At 48.0% G+C, this 15694-nt stretch overlaps 1 protein-coding gene across 1 annotated transcript in view; it reads right to left on the reverse strand.

Annotated features, from left to right (window-relative positions):
• SIGLEC11 (sialic acid binding Ig like lectin 11) overlaps positions 1 to 1489 on the reverse strand; it is an 8298-nt gene extending 6809 nt beyond the window's left edge. The window contains exons 1-4 of the mRNA XM_024768761.1: positions 1384 to 1489; positions 913 to 1296; positions 465 to 752; positions 218 to 265 (exon numbers count right to left, since the gene is read on the reverse strand). Coding sequence (XP_024624529.1) covers positions 218 to 265; positions 465 to 752; positions 913 to 1296; positions 1384 to 1426 — 763 coding nt within the window. The 5' untranslated portion in view covers positions 1427 to 1489. The remainder of the gene's footprint in view (positions 1 to 217; positions 266 to 464; positions 753 to 912; positions 1297 to 1383) is intronic.
• Between the last annotated feature and the right edge of the window lie 14205 nt (positions 1490 to 15694).

Genomic DNA, 15694 nt, shown 5'->3' on the forward strand with positions numbered 1-15694 from the left:
CTCGTGTCCCCTGCATCGGCAGGCGGACTCTCAACCACTGCGCCACCAGGGAAACCCCGGGTCTTCCTTTTATGGTGTTTCCTCATAATTTGCATATGTTTGAAAAATCGTCTTCGCACGAAATGAATAGTAAATAAAAAACAATCTGTCTAGGAGTGAATGGGGGCTCTCCCTTCTCTCCCATCCCCGCTGTATCCCCACGGCCCTCCCTTCCTACCTGTGCCATTTCCTCGGGAGATGCTGATGGTCAGGTTCTGGGGGGCGTCTAGGGCAGAGAGACGCAGTGAGGAAGAGAGTCAGAGCTGACCCTTCCGCGCCCCCCACCCCCCAGGAGGCACAGAACTGGAAGCACAGCAGAACAGGGCCTACATCCTTCCGGCAGACCCTCCCAGCCCCTGGCCTCCGGGTCACCGGTGCCGATTCCCCGCCCCGCGAGCACCCCGCCATCCTGATTCCGCGCTCACAGGACACGTTGAGCATGACGGTCCTCTCCGTGCTCACGCCAGCCCTGCGGAAGGTCACCCGGCAGGTGAGGTTGGTGCCGTGGTCCTGCGGGCCGGGGGTGAGCAGGATCTCCGAGGAGTTATAGGCCCCCTTCGAGTCCAGTCCCGGGGGGCGGAGGGCAGCCCCGGTCCAGGAGATGGTGGGCGGCGTGGCCCGGTCACAGGCCCCTGGCACGGAGCACGTCACGTGGCTGCTAGAGCCGGACTTCAGGGGCTCCTTGATGTAGATATCGGGAGTCCGTGTCAGCGCTGGAGAGGAGAGAGGGAGAAGCCAGACCGCAGAGGGGACCCCTGTGTGTGCCCAGCCCTGATGTGACCATGCGCCAGTGTCCCCCTTAGAGGTGGAGGGACAGGGGGGTCCGTCCTTCCCCCCCATCCCTGTTATCTGTTCCTGGGGACGCTTCCGTACCTGTCACGTTCACAATGAGCAGGTTATTTTTGTAACTATGTTTCACATCACTTCTCATCAGCTGAAAATAATAGTTTCCACTGTCCCCCTTCCGGGCGTCTGCGATGCCCAGGGAGCAGTTGTTCGCCCCAGGGTCCCCAAGGAGGTGGAATGGGATTTTTCTCTTCTTTTTTACTCCCCTGCCTGGGTTGTTTGTGGCCATGGGAAGGTCCATTTGGGATGGTCTATCCACTTTCCGGAACCATTCACCATAAATGGGTGTAGAGTCGGTCCGGCCAAGCGAGGGATAGGAGACGGTGCAGGGCACAAGGACACACAAACCCTCCTGCACTGTCACCGATTCCTGCACTTGCAGCTGGTACCACGGATCCTGCTGCAGGGACCCTGGGGGGACACAGAGGCTCAGCTGCAGCTCCAGCCCCAGCCCTGTCCCGGCCGGGACCCTGATCTCCCCACCATCCACGCACTCACCCTCCCGTAGCAGGGGCAGCAGCAGCAGCAGCAACCTGTCCATGTCCAAGGGGCCAGGAGTTTCCAGGACTGTCCAGTTTCTGGACCTGCCTGTCTGTCCGGGGAGGAAGCCCCAACAGGAAGCTTCTGGGGGAGAAGGGGGCAGTGACCATCCACAGATGAGTAAAAGAGGAAGCTCGGAACTGCAAATGTCTGGAAGACATCTCTTCTGACTTCTCCTTTCATAGATGGAAGCATCAGAGCAGAGAGAGGATACAGGGCTGCTCTAAACCCTGACCCCAGGAAGCAGCCACCCTGGGTCAGCCTAGGGGAAGGGCGGTGCCGGGAGCGGGGCTCTCCCAGGAAACAAGCGGGGAAAGGCTCCAGGTGAGGTGCTGGAGGCAGGGATTCATTCATTCATTCATTTATTCATTCATTCATTCATTTGCCAGGCAAACATCTACTGCACGCAGGGGCTGCGGGCAGTGGAGGGTATGACCTCACAAATCCGGCCTCACTTTTGCGTGACCCCAAACCCAGTGCCCCCACCCAGGCTCTCCAAAGTCTACTCACCTCCCTGCCTGTCTTGGGGCCGTGTATGTGTCCACACAAGGATCCCAGCTCCACAGTACGAAGTGGAATATTTGCACATGGCTTCATGCTCAGAAGGGCTTCCCACCGGGGGTTTGATGCTCTGAGGTGGCCATCTTGAAATTCCTAATAATTTTATCTTAGAGTTTGCATTTTGTAAGTGAAGTCTAATGGATAAGGAGCGCATGCCAGGGGGATTGGAACTTTGAATCACACAGGGTCAATCCGGGGACATCCTGGATCTGGAGACAGCTTCTGGGCCCACCCTCGCACCCCTATCCCACCACTTGGGCACAGAGAGGGTCTGGAGTGTGCTGAGTTGAGTGGGTGCCTGTGAGTGTCTGCACTGCCCATCCCCCCAGTCAAGCCCAAGGGATTGGACGTTAACTAGCAAATATAAACACTATGAACAGGGACTTCCCTGCTGGCCCAGTGGTTAAGAATCCATCTTGCGATGCAGGGGATGCCAGTTCGATCCCTGGTTGGGGAACTAAGATCCCATGTGCCATGGGGCAACTAAACTCGTGCACTGCAACTACAGAGCCCAAGTGCTGCAACTACAGAACCCACACGCTCTGGAGCCCACGCCACAGCGAGAGAGAAACCCGTGCACTGCAACGAAAGATCCCGCATGCCACAACTAAGACCCATTGCAGCCAAAAATAAATAAATAATAAATCTATTTTTAAAATGGTTAAAATGGTAAATTTTATGTTATGGGTATTTTAAGACAATTTTTTTTAATGTTAAGAGAAAAACAAAACATGACTGGTAGAGAGTCCATGGAAAAAAGGAAAAAGGTTTTCCCTGCTTTTTTTTTTTGTCAAAGGGACCTCACATTTTCATTTTGCTCAGGGGCCTGCGAAAGATTTAGGCAGCACTTGTAAGAAGCTTCCAGACTCAGACCTGCCCTAAGAGGAGAGCGTGGTCAGCACTGCCCAGGGGCTGGGTTGATGAGCATCTGTCCCTCTCCTGAGGGTCGGGACAACATAGGAATGAAGGACACATATCTGGGACCACTCTGCTGGCATCTAACCCAACTTCTCAAGTGACTGGCAACACATGTAGTAAAGAATTAACCTCATCCAAAGAGAGGCATGGGCTTTACCCAGCTCCTGGGAGGGAATCCTAAGCCCTTGGCATGTGTGTCTCGGTGTCCACATTTCCTTTTTATTTTTTAATAAGAATACTGGTCATATCGGATTAGACCCACCCTAATGACCTCACCTTAACTTGATCACCTGCAAAGACCCTGTTTCCAAATAAGGTCACATTCACAGGTACTGGGGGTTAGGTCTTGAACATCTTTTTTGGAGGGACACAATTCAACCCATGACAGACCCCCAGTAAAAACGCTGGACACCAAGGTTTATACTCCACAAATGCTGTCACACATCGTTGCTGGGTGTATTGGTCAGCTTTGAGTTGCCATAAGATACCACACACTGGGCAGCTTAAACAACAGAAATGTATCAACACTTTCTCACAGTTCTGGAGGCCAGAAGTCCAAGATCCAGGTGTTAGTTTGGCGAGGGTCTGCTTCCTGGCTGGCAGATAGCTGCCTTCTCACTGTGCCATCACATGTCAGAGACAGAGAGAGGGAGAGAGAGAGAACTCTGGTGTCTCTGTGTCTCTTCCTATAAGGGCACTAATCCTATTGCATAAGGGTCCCACCCTTATGACCTCATTTAACCTTAATTACCCCCTTGTTTCTATCTCCAAATACAGTCACATTGAGGGGGTTAGGGCTTCAACATAGGAACTGGGGATGGGGGGATTCAGTCCATAGCACTCGGACAATTAAGCACTGTCCACATGACTCCACTGGGAGAGACCACCAGAACCTTGTGCCTGGCCTCCCCTGGACCCTGTCCTGTGAACTTTGCAGATTTTATTTTATTCTATTCTATTCTATTCTAAATTTTTTTCTTTGGCCGTGCAGCGTGACTTACAGGATCTTTGTTCCTCCACCAGGGATGGAAGCCGGGGCCCCAGCAGTGAGAGTGCGGAGTCCTAACCACTGGATGGCCAGAGAATTCCTTCCTTGGCAAATTGTAATCTGTGTCCTTTTGTTGTAACAAATCCTGAGCATAACAGTTTCTCTGAATTCTTTAAGTCCTTCCAATGAATCATCAAACTTCAGGGTGGTCTTGAGGATCCCCAGAACAGTCTGTTTCCCTCCTCCTCCTCAGACTGTGGTGCAGAAAGCCACCGTTTACCTAAGTGGGGGCGACGGTGCCCACCTGCCTGGGTCTGCCCATCCTGGGGACCAACGCTCGCCTTTTCGAGCGCCCTCTGGTGGACCTGCAGTGGTCAGCTCTCAAAGAGCCCAGAACTTGTCTAGGATGGGAAGTTGCTGACCCGGAAAATTGCTGAGTTTATCACAAATACATAAAAAGGAAATGAGATAAATGCAGCCTGAAAAGCACAGAAAATGCACAGAGGAAACCCTCAGTTCCTCTTCATCTACAACCAGTTTCTCACTTTACTTCCCTGTTGCTTGTCTCTCAAACAGGAGGCAACATCACTTCTTTTTTTTAATATTCATTTTTTTTTATTTGGCTGTGTGGGGTCTTAGTTGTGGTACACGGATCTTCGATCTTTGTTGCGACATGTTTTTGTTTTGTTTTGTTTTTAACTGAGGCACGCAGGATCTTCGATCTTCCTTGCGACGTTTTTGTTTTGTTTTGGTTTGGTTTTAGTTGCAAGATGCGAACTCCTAGTTGAAGCATATGGGATCCAGCTCCCTGACCAGGGATCAAACCGGGGCCCCCTGCACTGGGAGTACAGAGTCTTAGCCACTGGACCAACATGGAAGTCCCTGGAGGCAACATCACTTTTAACTAAATGGTCCCAGCTGGTACCGAGGTGCCCATCCCTCCTCTTGCACTTGCTACGCTGTCGTCTACAGCCCGGCCTGGACCCCACGGAGAGCAGGCCTTGGGGGCAGGCTCTGAGGAGAAGGGAAACCAGGATCTCTGTCTCTGACTCGATCGCTCTGCCTTGTCTTGGTCTGAGTCAGTTTTCCAATTTCTACAGAATTGCAAAACAGGCCCCGAAAACTTCCCTTCTTTCAAATCAAGTAGACTATTCATTGCTTTTCCAATAGATGGCCAGAAAGAATGGGGGTGGGGAGGCCAGCCACTGGTAGGATTTCTGGGAGACTCAGGACCACATGGCATGGACACAGTGCTGAGGACCAAGCTGTCACCCCATCAGGAGCACTATTCTTTCTCTTCCATGGGAGATGTCATCGCCTCTGGGCCTCCTTGGCCTGAAAACTAGGTCCAGTTGCCTGGATATAGAGCTCCACCATTCCCGGGAGAAATAGTAGGGTGGAGAGTTTACCCCAGGACTCACAATGAATAACCCAAATGGGTATGTGTCAGCTTGTGTATGTGTGCAAGTGTGTTTGGGGCCCAGAGCAGGCCATCTCAAAATGTGCTTCAATGGCATGTTGATTATTTTGCATTATAGTTACTCAGGAAACTGCCAGGACTTCCCTGGTGGTGCAGTGGTTAAGAATCTGCCTGCCAATGCAGGGGACACCGGTTCGAGCCCTGTTCCGGGAAAAATGGAGCAACTAAGCCTGTGCATCACAACTACTGAGCCTGTGCTGTACAGCCTGCGAGCCATAACTACTGAGCCCGCATGCCACAACTACTGAAGCCCACGCACCTAGAGCCTGTGCTCCGCAACAAGAGAAGCCTCCGCAGTGAGAAGCCCGCGCACCAAAGCAAAGAGTAGCCCCCGCTCCCCACAACTAGAGAAAGCCCATGCGCAGCAACAAAGACCCAGCACAGCCATAAATAAAAATAAATAAATAAATAAATAGAAACGGCCAACTCAAGAGGACACTCTGACCCTCCTTTCTGCTTCCCTGAGAGCAGGACATAAATCTCTCAAGTGAAAGGTGCCCTCCCCACATCTGGAGGGAGAAGGACACCCTTATCAGCAGACCTAGGGAATTTGAGGCGAGAAGCCTGTGTAAACAAACCTCGTTACTTCTTTAATTTACTACCCCAAGCCTAAATTCTCACTAGATTCTTCACTAATTGGACACCCAAAGCCCAAGTCTCTTTGTCCTGTCAATTCCTCACAGATTTGTTTCTTTGCCTAAAAAGCATAAAACCTGCCCAATTTGGCCACTTCTTAGGTCCCATTCCAGGTGGAGGGTTCCAGAAGACAGTGTATGTGATCGGCTGAATAATGGCCCCCAGAGACATCCCCGTCTTAATCCCCGGAATGTGTGAATACGTGTTACCTTGCAGGGCAAAAGACCTTTGCAGGTGTGATCACATTAAAGCTCTTGGGGTGGAGAGATTCTCCAGGTGGAGCCTCGTGATCACAAGTTTATAAGACAGAGGCAGAGGGAGCATGGACCACAGCAGAGGTAAATGATAGATGATGATCAAAGAGATTGTAGTGATGCCAGAACCTGCAAGAAGCAAGAAAGAGATTCACCTTGAGATCCTCCAGGAACCAAACCTGCTGACACCTTGATTTATCTCCCTGAGACTCTGTTTGGACTTTTAGACTCCAGAACCATAAGAGAATGCATTTGGGTTGTTTTAAGTTGAAGTTGAAGCCCTACTCCCTTGAGAGGCTCTAGAGGAGAATCCATCCCCTTGCCTCAAGGCCCCTTCCGCCATCTGCAAAGCCAATGGCGTAGCATCTTCTCTGTCTGCCTCTGCTTTCATCTGCTTTTCCATCACACGGGCTTCTCTTCTGTGTTCAAATCTCCCTCCACCTCCCTCTTAGGAGAATGCTTGTGGTTACATTTAGGGCCAATGCAGGGAATCCAGGATAATTGCCCCATCTCAAAATGCTTAATTTAATCACATAGGCTAAGTCATTTCTGCCATAGAAATTAACATTCACAGGTTTCCAAAGATTACGAACTGGATATCTTTGAGGGCTCTGTTCTTGCACATAAATATTGCATGATTCCTTTTATATGAAGTATTCGGACTGGGCAAAGCCACAGGGACAGAAAGCAGATTAATGGTTTCCAGGAGCTGGGGGGAGAGTGGTTTTGGGGGTGATTGCTTAATGGGTCCAGGCTTCCTGTTTGGGGTGGGGGAGGGGATGAAAAAGTTCGGGAGCGAGATAGTGGTGATGGTTGCACAGCACTGTGAATTGCTCAGTGCCACTGAATTGTACAGTTTAAGATGGTTAAAGTTGTAAACGTCATGTTCTGTATGTGTTTATTGAAGTATAGTTGATTTACAATGTTGTGTTAGTTTCAGGTATACAGCAAAGTGATTCAGTTAGACACATATATCTATCCTTTATCAGATTCTTTTCCATTATAGGTTACTACAAGATACTGAATATAGTTCCCTGTGCTATACAGTAGGTCCTACTTTATATATAGTAGTGTATATCTGCTAATTACCAATTCCAAATTTATCCCTACCCCGCTTTCCCCTTTGATAGCCATAAGTTTGTTTTCCATGTCTGTGAGTCTATTTCCGGTTTGTAAATAAGGTCATTTGTATCATTTTTTTAGATTCTACAAATAAGCGCTATCGTATGATATCTTTCTCTGTCTGACTTACTTCACTTAGTATTATAATCTCTAGGTCCATCCATGTTGCTGCAAATGGCATTATTTCATTCTTTTTTATGGATGAGTAATATTCCATTGTGTGTGTGTATATATACATATCACATCTTCTTTACCCATTCTTCTGTCGATGGAAATTTAGGTTGCTTCCCTGTCTTGCTACTGTAAACAGTGCTGCTATATATTTTGTATTTTTAACACAATTTTTTTAAGTCCTCAGGGCCACTAATACAGAAACAGCACATTTCTGGCTATTATCAACATAGTAATTCAAACCAGCTATGAAACAGGACTGAGTCATTTACCCCCTGGTGGATTGTTTTCCTAGCACTACCGTAATAAAGCACCACAAACTGTGGTGCTTCAAATAACAGAAATGTATTTTCTCACAGTTCTGGAGGCTAGAAGTCCAAAATCATGGTGTTGGCAGGGCTCTCCTCTCTCTGAAATCTCTAGGGAAGGACCCTTCCTTGCCTCTTCCAGCTTCTGGTGACTTCTGGCAATCTCTGGCATCCCTTGGCTTGTGGATGCATCCCTGCCTCTGTCTTCACCTGGCCTTCTCCCTGCATCTCTGTGTTTCTTTTCTTCTTGTAAGGACATCAGTTATATGGGATGAATGACCCACCCTACGGTAATGTGACCTCATCTTAACCAATTACATCTGCAATGACACTATTTCCAAACAAAGTCACATTCTGGGGCTCTGGGAAGAACATAAATGTGGAGGAGACACTATCCAACCCAGTACACTTGGTCAGATGGTCATTGGGAACTCCAGGTGGAACTTGAACATGGTTGAACATTCAGGGCAAGACCACAGAGCAGCATACGTAGGTGATACAGGAATCTCGGGACCTGTTAATGTAACTGGCCTTTGCCTTCTAGCCCTGTTAGATCCCTTCTCCTGAAGGAGGGTTAATGCCACGCCCAACCTTACTTCATAATTCATCACGGTTCAGTACTAAAGAGGCAGTGTAGCTCCATAACACTTACTGACCAGCTCACATTACTTTCTCTTTATGTCTTTACTGCAATCTGGATGTCGCTCATTGTAAGAAAATGATTTATTTACTTGTCTGGCTATTCCACTGACCCAGAGACAGGGCCCCACGCTAGATTCAGCTGTGACTCCAGTACTAACTGTTGTCTAGTTGGACCCTGGGCTCCTTTGCAGTATTTCACTGGCTTGGGCAGCTCCCCGCCCCCCGCCAACTATGCCAAGGGAACTGGGTTTACTTCTACCGCAAGCACAATGCCGAGGAAAAACTCTGGTCGTGGAATCAAGGTCACTGGACTCAACTCAGAGATCTCCCTAGGTGGGGAAATGTGGCTTTGGTGATTCACTCCCCTACTGTGATCCTCAGTTTTCTCTTCTGTAAAGTGGGAATTTTTAGCAATTGGTTTAACAAACACACCAGGCCCTTCAAAGTGATTTACAAATATTAACTCATTTAATGCTCAGACAGCCCTATCAAGTAGGTGCTATTAGTCCCATTTTAGAGCAGAGAAAACTGAGGCACAGAGAGGCTAAGCGAGCTGCCCAAGGTCACACAGCCGCCTGGATTCCACCCCGGGTTGTCCCGCGCCAGACTAGGCGGGGAGGCCTTCCTGTACCGGCAGGGTGGTGAATTTGAGGTCTCGTCCGTCCTCCCATACAGGGATGTGAGCTCTGGGAGGTGCACAGAGGCATTTAATGCACACTGTGGAATGAAGGGATGAGTGGATATTTTAGGATGGCCACATCCCTTCGTGACCGCCTGCACCCTCCTGCCGCTCTCTGTTCTGGGAATTCTGTTCGTGGTCAGGGCTTCTAGTCCCAGTAAACCGGATCCTCGGGGCGAGAGAAGACCCCAAGGAAATCACGGGCTTGGGCTGAGTCAAGGTTGGAGGTTAACCCACTCACAGCGGGGCACAGGCGCCACCTGGCGGCGGAGTTCTGCTAAGACAGAGACGCTGGGAGACCAGGAACGTTTGCTTTGGGTGTGGTTGAATCGGCAGCTTTGAAAGGGAGTTGATAGCGGGTGGGCAGTTGTCTGAAAATCAGTATTTGATAGTGGGTGCTTCATAACTTTGGCTTCCAAACTTTTCTGACCGTGATGCAAAGTAAGATATGATTTCACATCAACATCGTTTCACAAAATACCACTCTGTGATACATGGTATTTTGTATTCTGTTCTATTCGTATCTTTAAACACTGGTCAAAATCCTTTAAATTGATATCCGACTCTACAATGGGTGCCCATCTGCACCATTATTTTCAGCTCACGAAGAAAGATTATGATGGAGAAAGGGTTAGCTCCCAGGTCCAACTCTTTCCAAATTCCTCGTGATTTCTCTCCACATTTGTGCTACCTCTCAGGTCCAGTACTGCCATCCCAGACTTCAAGATAAGGAAGCTAGGCTCAGAGAGGCAAAGACGCCTGTTTTTCTGGAGGAGAAAAAGCACTAAGTTCTCCTAATTTCACTGTTATTAAGTCAAGTTTAATTTAGTTCTTTCTCCTTCTTTGCTGATAAGATTGAGCTGCACTGGCCTGTGGTTTTCTTGTCATGTACGATGTAAATTATTGACGTTCCAGAACTCGGGCTTTTTTTTTTTTTTTTTTTTCTGGGCTTAAAATCGCAAGTCTTCATAGGTAACAAAACGAATCAGAGATGGAGATCAAGAGTCTGTGCCTATTCTAGATTGTTCAAACAAACCATCCTTCTTAAATATGCATAAAGGTGACAGATCAAATATGAAAATCATCTTCTGAGCAACAATTGTCAAGGACCTCCCAAGCCAAAATCCACAGGAATGCCAGAGGGGAATTAGCACTAAAGATCATTTGGGGCTTCCCTGGTGGCGCAGTGGTTGAGGGTCCGCCTGCCGAAGCAGGGGACACGGGTTCATGCCCCGGTCCGGGAAGATCCCACATGCCGCGGAGCGGCTGGGCCCCGTGTGCCACAACTACTGAGCCTGCGCTCTAGAGCCCGCAAACCACAACTACGGAAGCCCGCGTGCCTAGAACCCACGCTCCGCAACAAGAGAAGCCACCGCAATGAGAAGCCCGCGCACCACAAGGAAGAGTAGCCCCCACTTGCCGCAACTACAGAAAGCCCGCACGCACCAACGAAGACCCAACGCAGCCAAAAATAAATAAATAAATAACTTAAAAAAAAAAATTGGAGGGAGAGCGTGCATGTGAAGTAACTGCTTAAAGGGCAGGGGGCTCTATTTTGGCATGATGGAAATGTTTTGGAACTAGATAGAGGTGGTGGTTGTGCAGCATTGTATGAACTGAATGTCACTGAATCGTCGGCTTCTAAATGGTTAATTACATGTTATGTGAATTTCACCTCAATGAAAAACAATTCAGACTTGGTGAAGAAAGACTTTCTTCAAAAGGATTATTGCAAAGCAGAGGAGGGGCTATTGCAATGGGAGAGGTACTATTATAATCAGGAAAACCGTAAGATTTGCAAGCTGCGCAAGGGTCAGACAGCAGAGTTTTTCTTTTATAGGGAGAAGTAAACAAGGCTAAAAAGAATGAGATGTGAGGAAGTTGGATGACAAGGTAGCTTGCTAGAACAGTAGACCAGAGAGAATGGTTTATCCTGAGGCCACCCTATTCAGAGGTTGTATTAGGGCTCAGGCTAAGGATGGACCAAAATTCTGGAAGGGATGTGGTGGGAGACTTAACTTAGGTTTGGTTAACAAGCATTTTGTGCCGACTGATCCAGGGTGGGCAAAACAGCTAATCGTTTATGAGTCCAAAACATGGAAATTTGGAGGATCTGTGTGTTGCCTTGTCTTAGGCCAACAAGGGGCTCATCCATGGGTCTTATCTAAGTCATATGGGGAAGGGTGCTTCTTTGCAGTAAGCCATTTCCTGGAAAGCAGAAGTTGGGGGGTAGGGTGCAGGGCAGGGGATTTCTTCTCTGTTGTCCAGACGCATAAGGCTCAGGTAAATGTCAGCACTGTCACAGATATGTTTTACTGTCGAGTGGAGAAGGGCAAAACCTGCCCCTTTGGCCAGGTCAGCCCTCAGGTGGAATCTCAGCCCCAATTCACAACACCTGGCTGACCCAAGTGTCGAGACTTGAATTTAAGTAGAAATAAATACGAACATAGCAGTTCTCACGCTTTTTGGTCTCAGGGACCCCTTTGCACTCTTAAATAAATAACAGAGACCCCAAAGAACTTTCGTTTGCATGGGTTATATCTATCGATATTTATAGTCCCACGTGCCAGGACTCAAACCCAGCCAGAACCCAGATTGGGACTTGAATCCACAGTCTTTTAATTGAGATCACACACCTGGTCTCAGGACTTAATGAAGCTCAGTTTCTTGATGTCTCGCTTCAGAAAAAATTCAGTGAGAGACAAAGTGATAGGTAGGAAGTGGATTTATTTAGAGAGAAACACACTCCACCAACAAAATGTGCGCCATCTCAGAAGGCAAGAAGACCTGAAGTATGGGGAGGTTAACTTTTATGGGCTGGGTAATTTCACAGGCTAATGAATGGCAGGATTATTCCAACTATTTGGGGGAAGAGGCGGAGATTTCCAGGAATTGGGCCACTGCCCACTTTTTGGCCTTTTATGGTTAGCCTCTGAACTGTCATGGCCCTGGTGGGTGTGTCATTTAGCATATGCTAATGTATTACAATGAGCATATAATAAGGCTCAAGGTCCACTGGCAGTCAAAGCTTCTGCCATCTCGGACCTAGTTAGTTCTAACCAGTTTTTGTCATGTCCTATGGTTATGTCATTCTTTTAAAGGTTGTGCCCTGTCCCTTTCCTTCCTGTTTCGGTTTTAGCAATTAAAATTACAAAACTTTTAAACTGAGAGTACAAAAACACACATTCCATTAGCCGTCAGAGTAACGATGTCATACATCACATAACCTCTGGAAAATTCCAGAGAGAGAGAGAGAGAGGGAGAGGGAGAGGGAGAGGGAGAGGGAGAGAGGGAGGCAAATAACATCTTACTATTACTATGAAAATAGTTTTAACTCTGTAAAATACCTGAAAGTGCGTTGGGGACCCTGAGGTCCCCAGACAACATTGGGAACTGCTGGCCTAGAAGCCCCTGCACCCCTGTATTCCTGACCCTGGCTGACTCTCTTAGTTCTATCTTAATGACCAGACTCCCTAACATCCAGTTTCCCCTTTTCCTTTTGGTAATAGGACCACCTAGGCTCTGGCTGAGAAAATGACCACCCATCTAGAGACTATATTTCCCAGGCTACTTTGCAGGTAGGTGTTCCCACGTGACAAATTTCAGCCAAAGGAAGGGAGCAGAAAAGATGTGGAAAACTCCCAGCTCACATCCTTAAAAGGAGGGTCCTTAAATGGAGGCTGCTTGCTCTCCAGTATCTCTTTGCCCTTTCCTGCTTTCCGTAACAAAGTTATAGCGATGATGACTTGGCTTCAAATGTCTTGAAGAGGCTGACACTTTAGGAGAATGGTTCCGAAATTGTGGTCCCCAAACCAGCTGTAGCTGCAGCAGTGGCACCTGGGGCTTTGTGAGAGAGGCAAATTCTCAGGCCCCATCCAAGACCTGCTGAATCAGAAACTCTGGGGCATGGGGCCCAGGACTGTGTTTCCAAAAACCGTCCAGGGGATTCTGATGCACAATCAAGTTTGAGGACCAGAGCTGGGAGATGTGGAGCAACCAGGTAGAAGGAAACTGGGTCCATGGATCACCTCAGCAGGTAGGGCCGACCTACTCCCTGCCCCACCTACCAGTGTGGCTATTTACATGAGAAAATCAATCCATCTCGCTAAAGCCTCTGTTATGTGGTCTTTGGTAAATCAATACCTTAATCGACAGTATATTTAAATACACTCCTTGATTCTTCTTGAATTAAAAATTTTAGGCATACACCACACAACCATCAGAAATGGCTACTCTTGGGTTGGCCAAAAAGTTCGTTCGGATTTTTTCCATAATGAACCTTCTGGCCAACTCAATTTTCTTTTTTTTTTTTTTTTTTTTTTTTTTTTTTTTTTTACAAATAACCATTAGTTGCAAGAAGTATGTACAAGTGAGTTTTTTTGTGTGTGTGTGTTTTTTTTTTGCGGTATGCGGGCCTCTCACCGTTGTGATTTTTTTTTTTTTTTTTTTTTTTTTTTTGCTGTACGTGGGCCTCTCACCGTTGTGGCCTCTCCCGTTGTGGAGCACAGGCTCCGGACGCGCAGGCTCAGCGGCCATGGCTCACGGGCCCAGCCGCTCCACGGCATGTGGGATCTTCCCAGATGCACGAACCCACGTCCCCTGCATCGGCAGGCGGATTCTCAACCACTGCACCGCCAGGGAAGCCCTGGCCAACTCAATATTAAACAAAAAAATTATTTTTAAAAAAAGGAAAAGACTAAGTTGGCAAGGATTGGAGAAACTGGAACCCTTGTGTACTGGTGGTGGGAACGTAAAATGGTGCCGCCACTGTGGAACACAGCTGGGCATTTCCTCAAAAAATTAAAAATAGAATTACCATTTGATTCAACAATTCTACTTCTGGTTGAAACTTGAGGACCTTGAATAGTACCTCATATAAGTGGAATCATACACTATCTTTTGTGACTGCCTTATTTCACTTAGCATAATGTCCTCAAGGTTCATCCATGTTGTAGCATGTGTTAAAATTTCCTTCCTTTTTAAGGCTGAATCATATTCCATTCCTACAGCTAGGAGTACCCATGTAACATAGCTCTAGACAATGAGATGTAAGCAGAAATCTACCAGAGTCAGCTAAGAAAGATTTGACCTCCTGTCTCAAATTTAGATACAATGCCTGGAGCTGTGGTCTCCATCCTGTGACCATGATGTAAAAGCCAAGAGAATCAGAGAGACTTCAGTTAACAGCAGTAGCCTCCCTCTAGACTTCTGTGGGAAAAAACTTACGTGCACACCACTGATGGGCAGGTCTGCTGTTACTTGCAGCCAAAAGCATTTATAACTAATACACTTGGTCAAGTTATATCACCTCTGTCTCCCCAACCGGAATGTAGGTTCCACAGTGGCAGAAAACATGACTTTGTTCACCACTATGTGACCAGCCCTTCCTCTCCCAGCCAGTGCTCGGCAGAGACCACACAGATGGAATGAGTGTTTGTGGTTATTCATCCAAAACCTAACAATACCTTCCTTTGGGGTTGACTGAAATAATCATGCAAGATGCTTAAAATAGCACTTGGTACACAGTAAGCCTTCAAAAAACAGATGTAGCCGAATGTCTCCACCATGGCTACCAGGCCACCTCCCACTTCCTCCCGACTTCCCCTGGGAAGCTTTGCTCAGACGGCTGGCTCTTCATCACAGGGTACCCCACAACTGTGCTGCAGCCATCTAGCCCCTTTTGGTGTCACCCTTTTTGGTGACAAGGACCACGTGGAGCTCGCACCTTTGGCTATTCTCTCTTTTCCCTGTCTACGTAAGTAACAAATTGAAGCTAAAGTGGGTCTTGTACATTTACCAGTTCAATCAGTCCCATCTTGGCCTTGACTGTGTGTCGGTGTGTGTGCTTGACCGTAAGTATTATGTTATTTCCATTATTATAATTATCGTCTTTGGTCTAAGACTGCCCTCCGAGCAACTTCTCCTCTCAAAGACAAGACGCACAGCCAGAGGAAATTCTTCATTTTATTTCCACTCACAACCCCCAGAAAGGATCAGTCCCCGCCCTCCCTCACCTAGAGGCAGCCCCTCCCCCAACACCTTCACAAAACACTGATTTCCTCCCAGAGCTAAAATGAACACCCAGTCACCCATTATGGCCATTCCCCCCCACCCGCCCACCTCCCCAGCTGCCCACTTACCCACCTGCTCTGTGAACTCGGCCACCTTTTGGTTCCACCCCCAAATGTAGTTCCCCAAGGTCACTTGGCTTATTTTGCTTGTATTCTACGGGCAGCTTTCTTAAAGCCCTCCCTGACTTAGTCTCCAGATGGCTTCCCTGTCCTCCTCTGCATAGACGTTCTGCAGAGATTCCTGGCCTCACTTCCCTGCTTGAGAGACCAGGTTTCCAAGCTCTCCCCTGCCCCCCCAATTTCCCATGGGCCTCTGTTCCTCAGCTGTTAGTTGAAGGGTATAGATGTTGACTAAGGCCAAACATTCCATGATTCTGGGGAGGGAGGAGGGGAGCAAATTCAGAATGGACAGGAAAGGAGGCAAGGATAAAAGGGGAGG

Source organism: Neophocaena asiaeorientalis, unplaced genomic scaffold (assembly GCF_003031525.2).
Source record: "Neophocaena asiaeorientalis asiaeorientalis breed wild unplaced genomic scaffold, Neophocaena_asiaeorientalis_V1.1 scaffold629, whole genome shotgun sequence".
Classification (NCBI taxonomy): domain Eukaryota; kingdom Metazoa; phylum Chordata; class Mammalia; order Artiodactyla; family Phocoenidae; genus Neophocaena; species Neophocaena asiaeorientalis.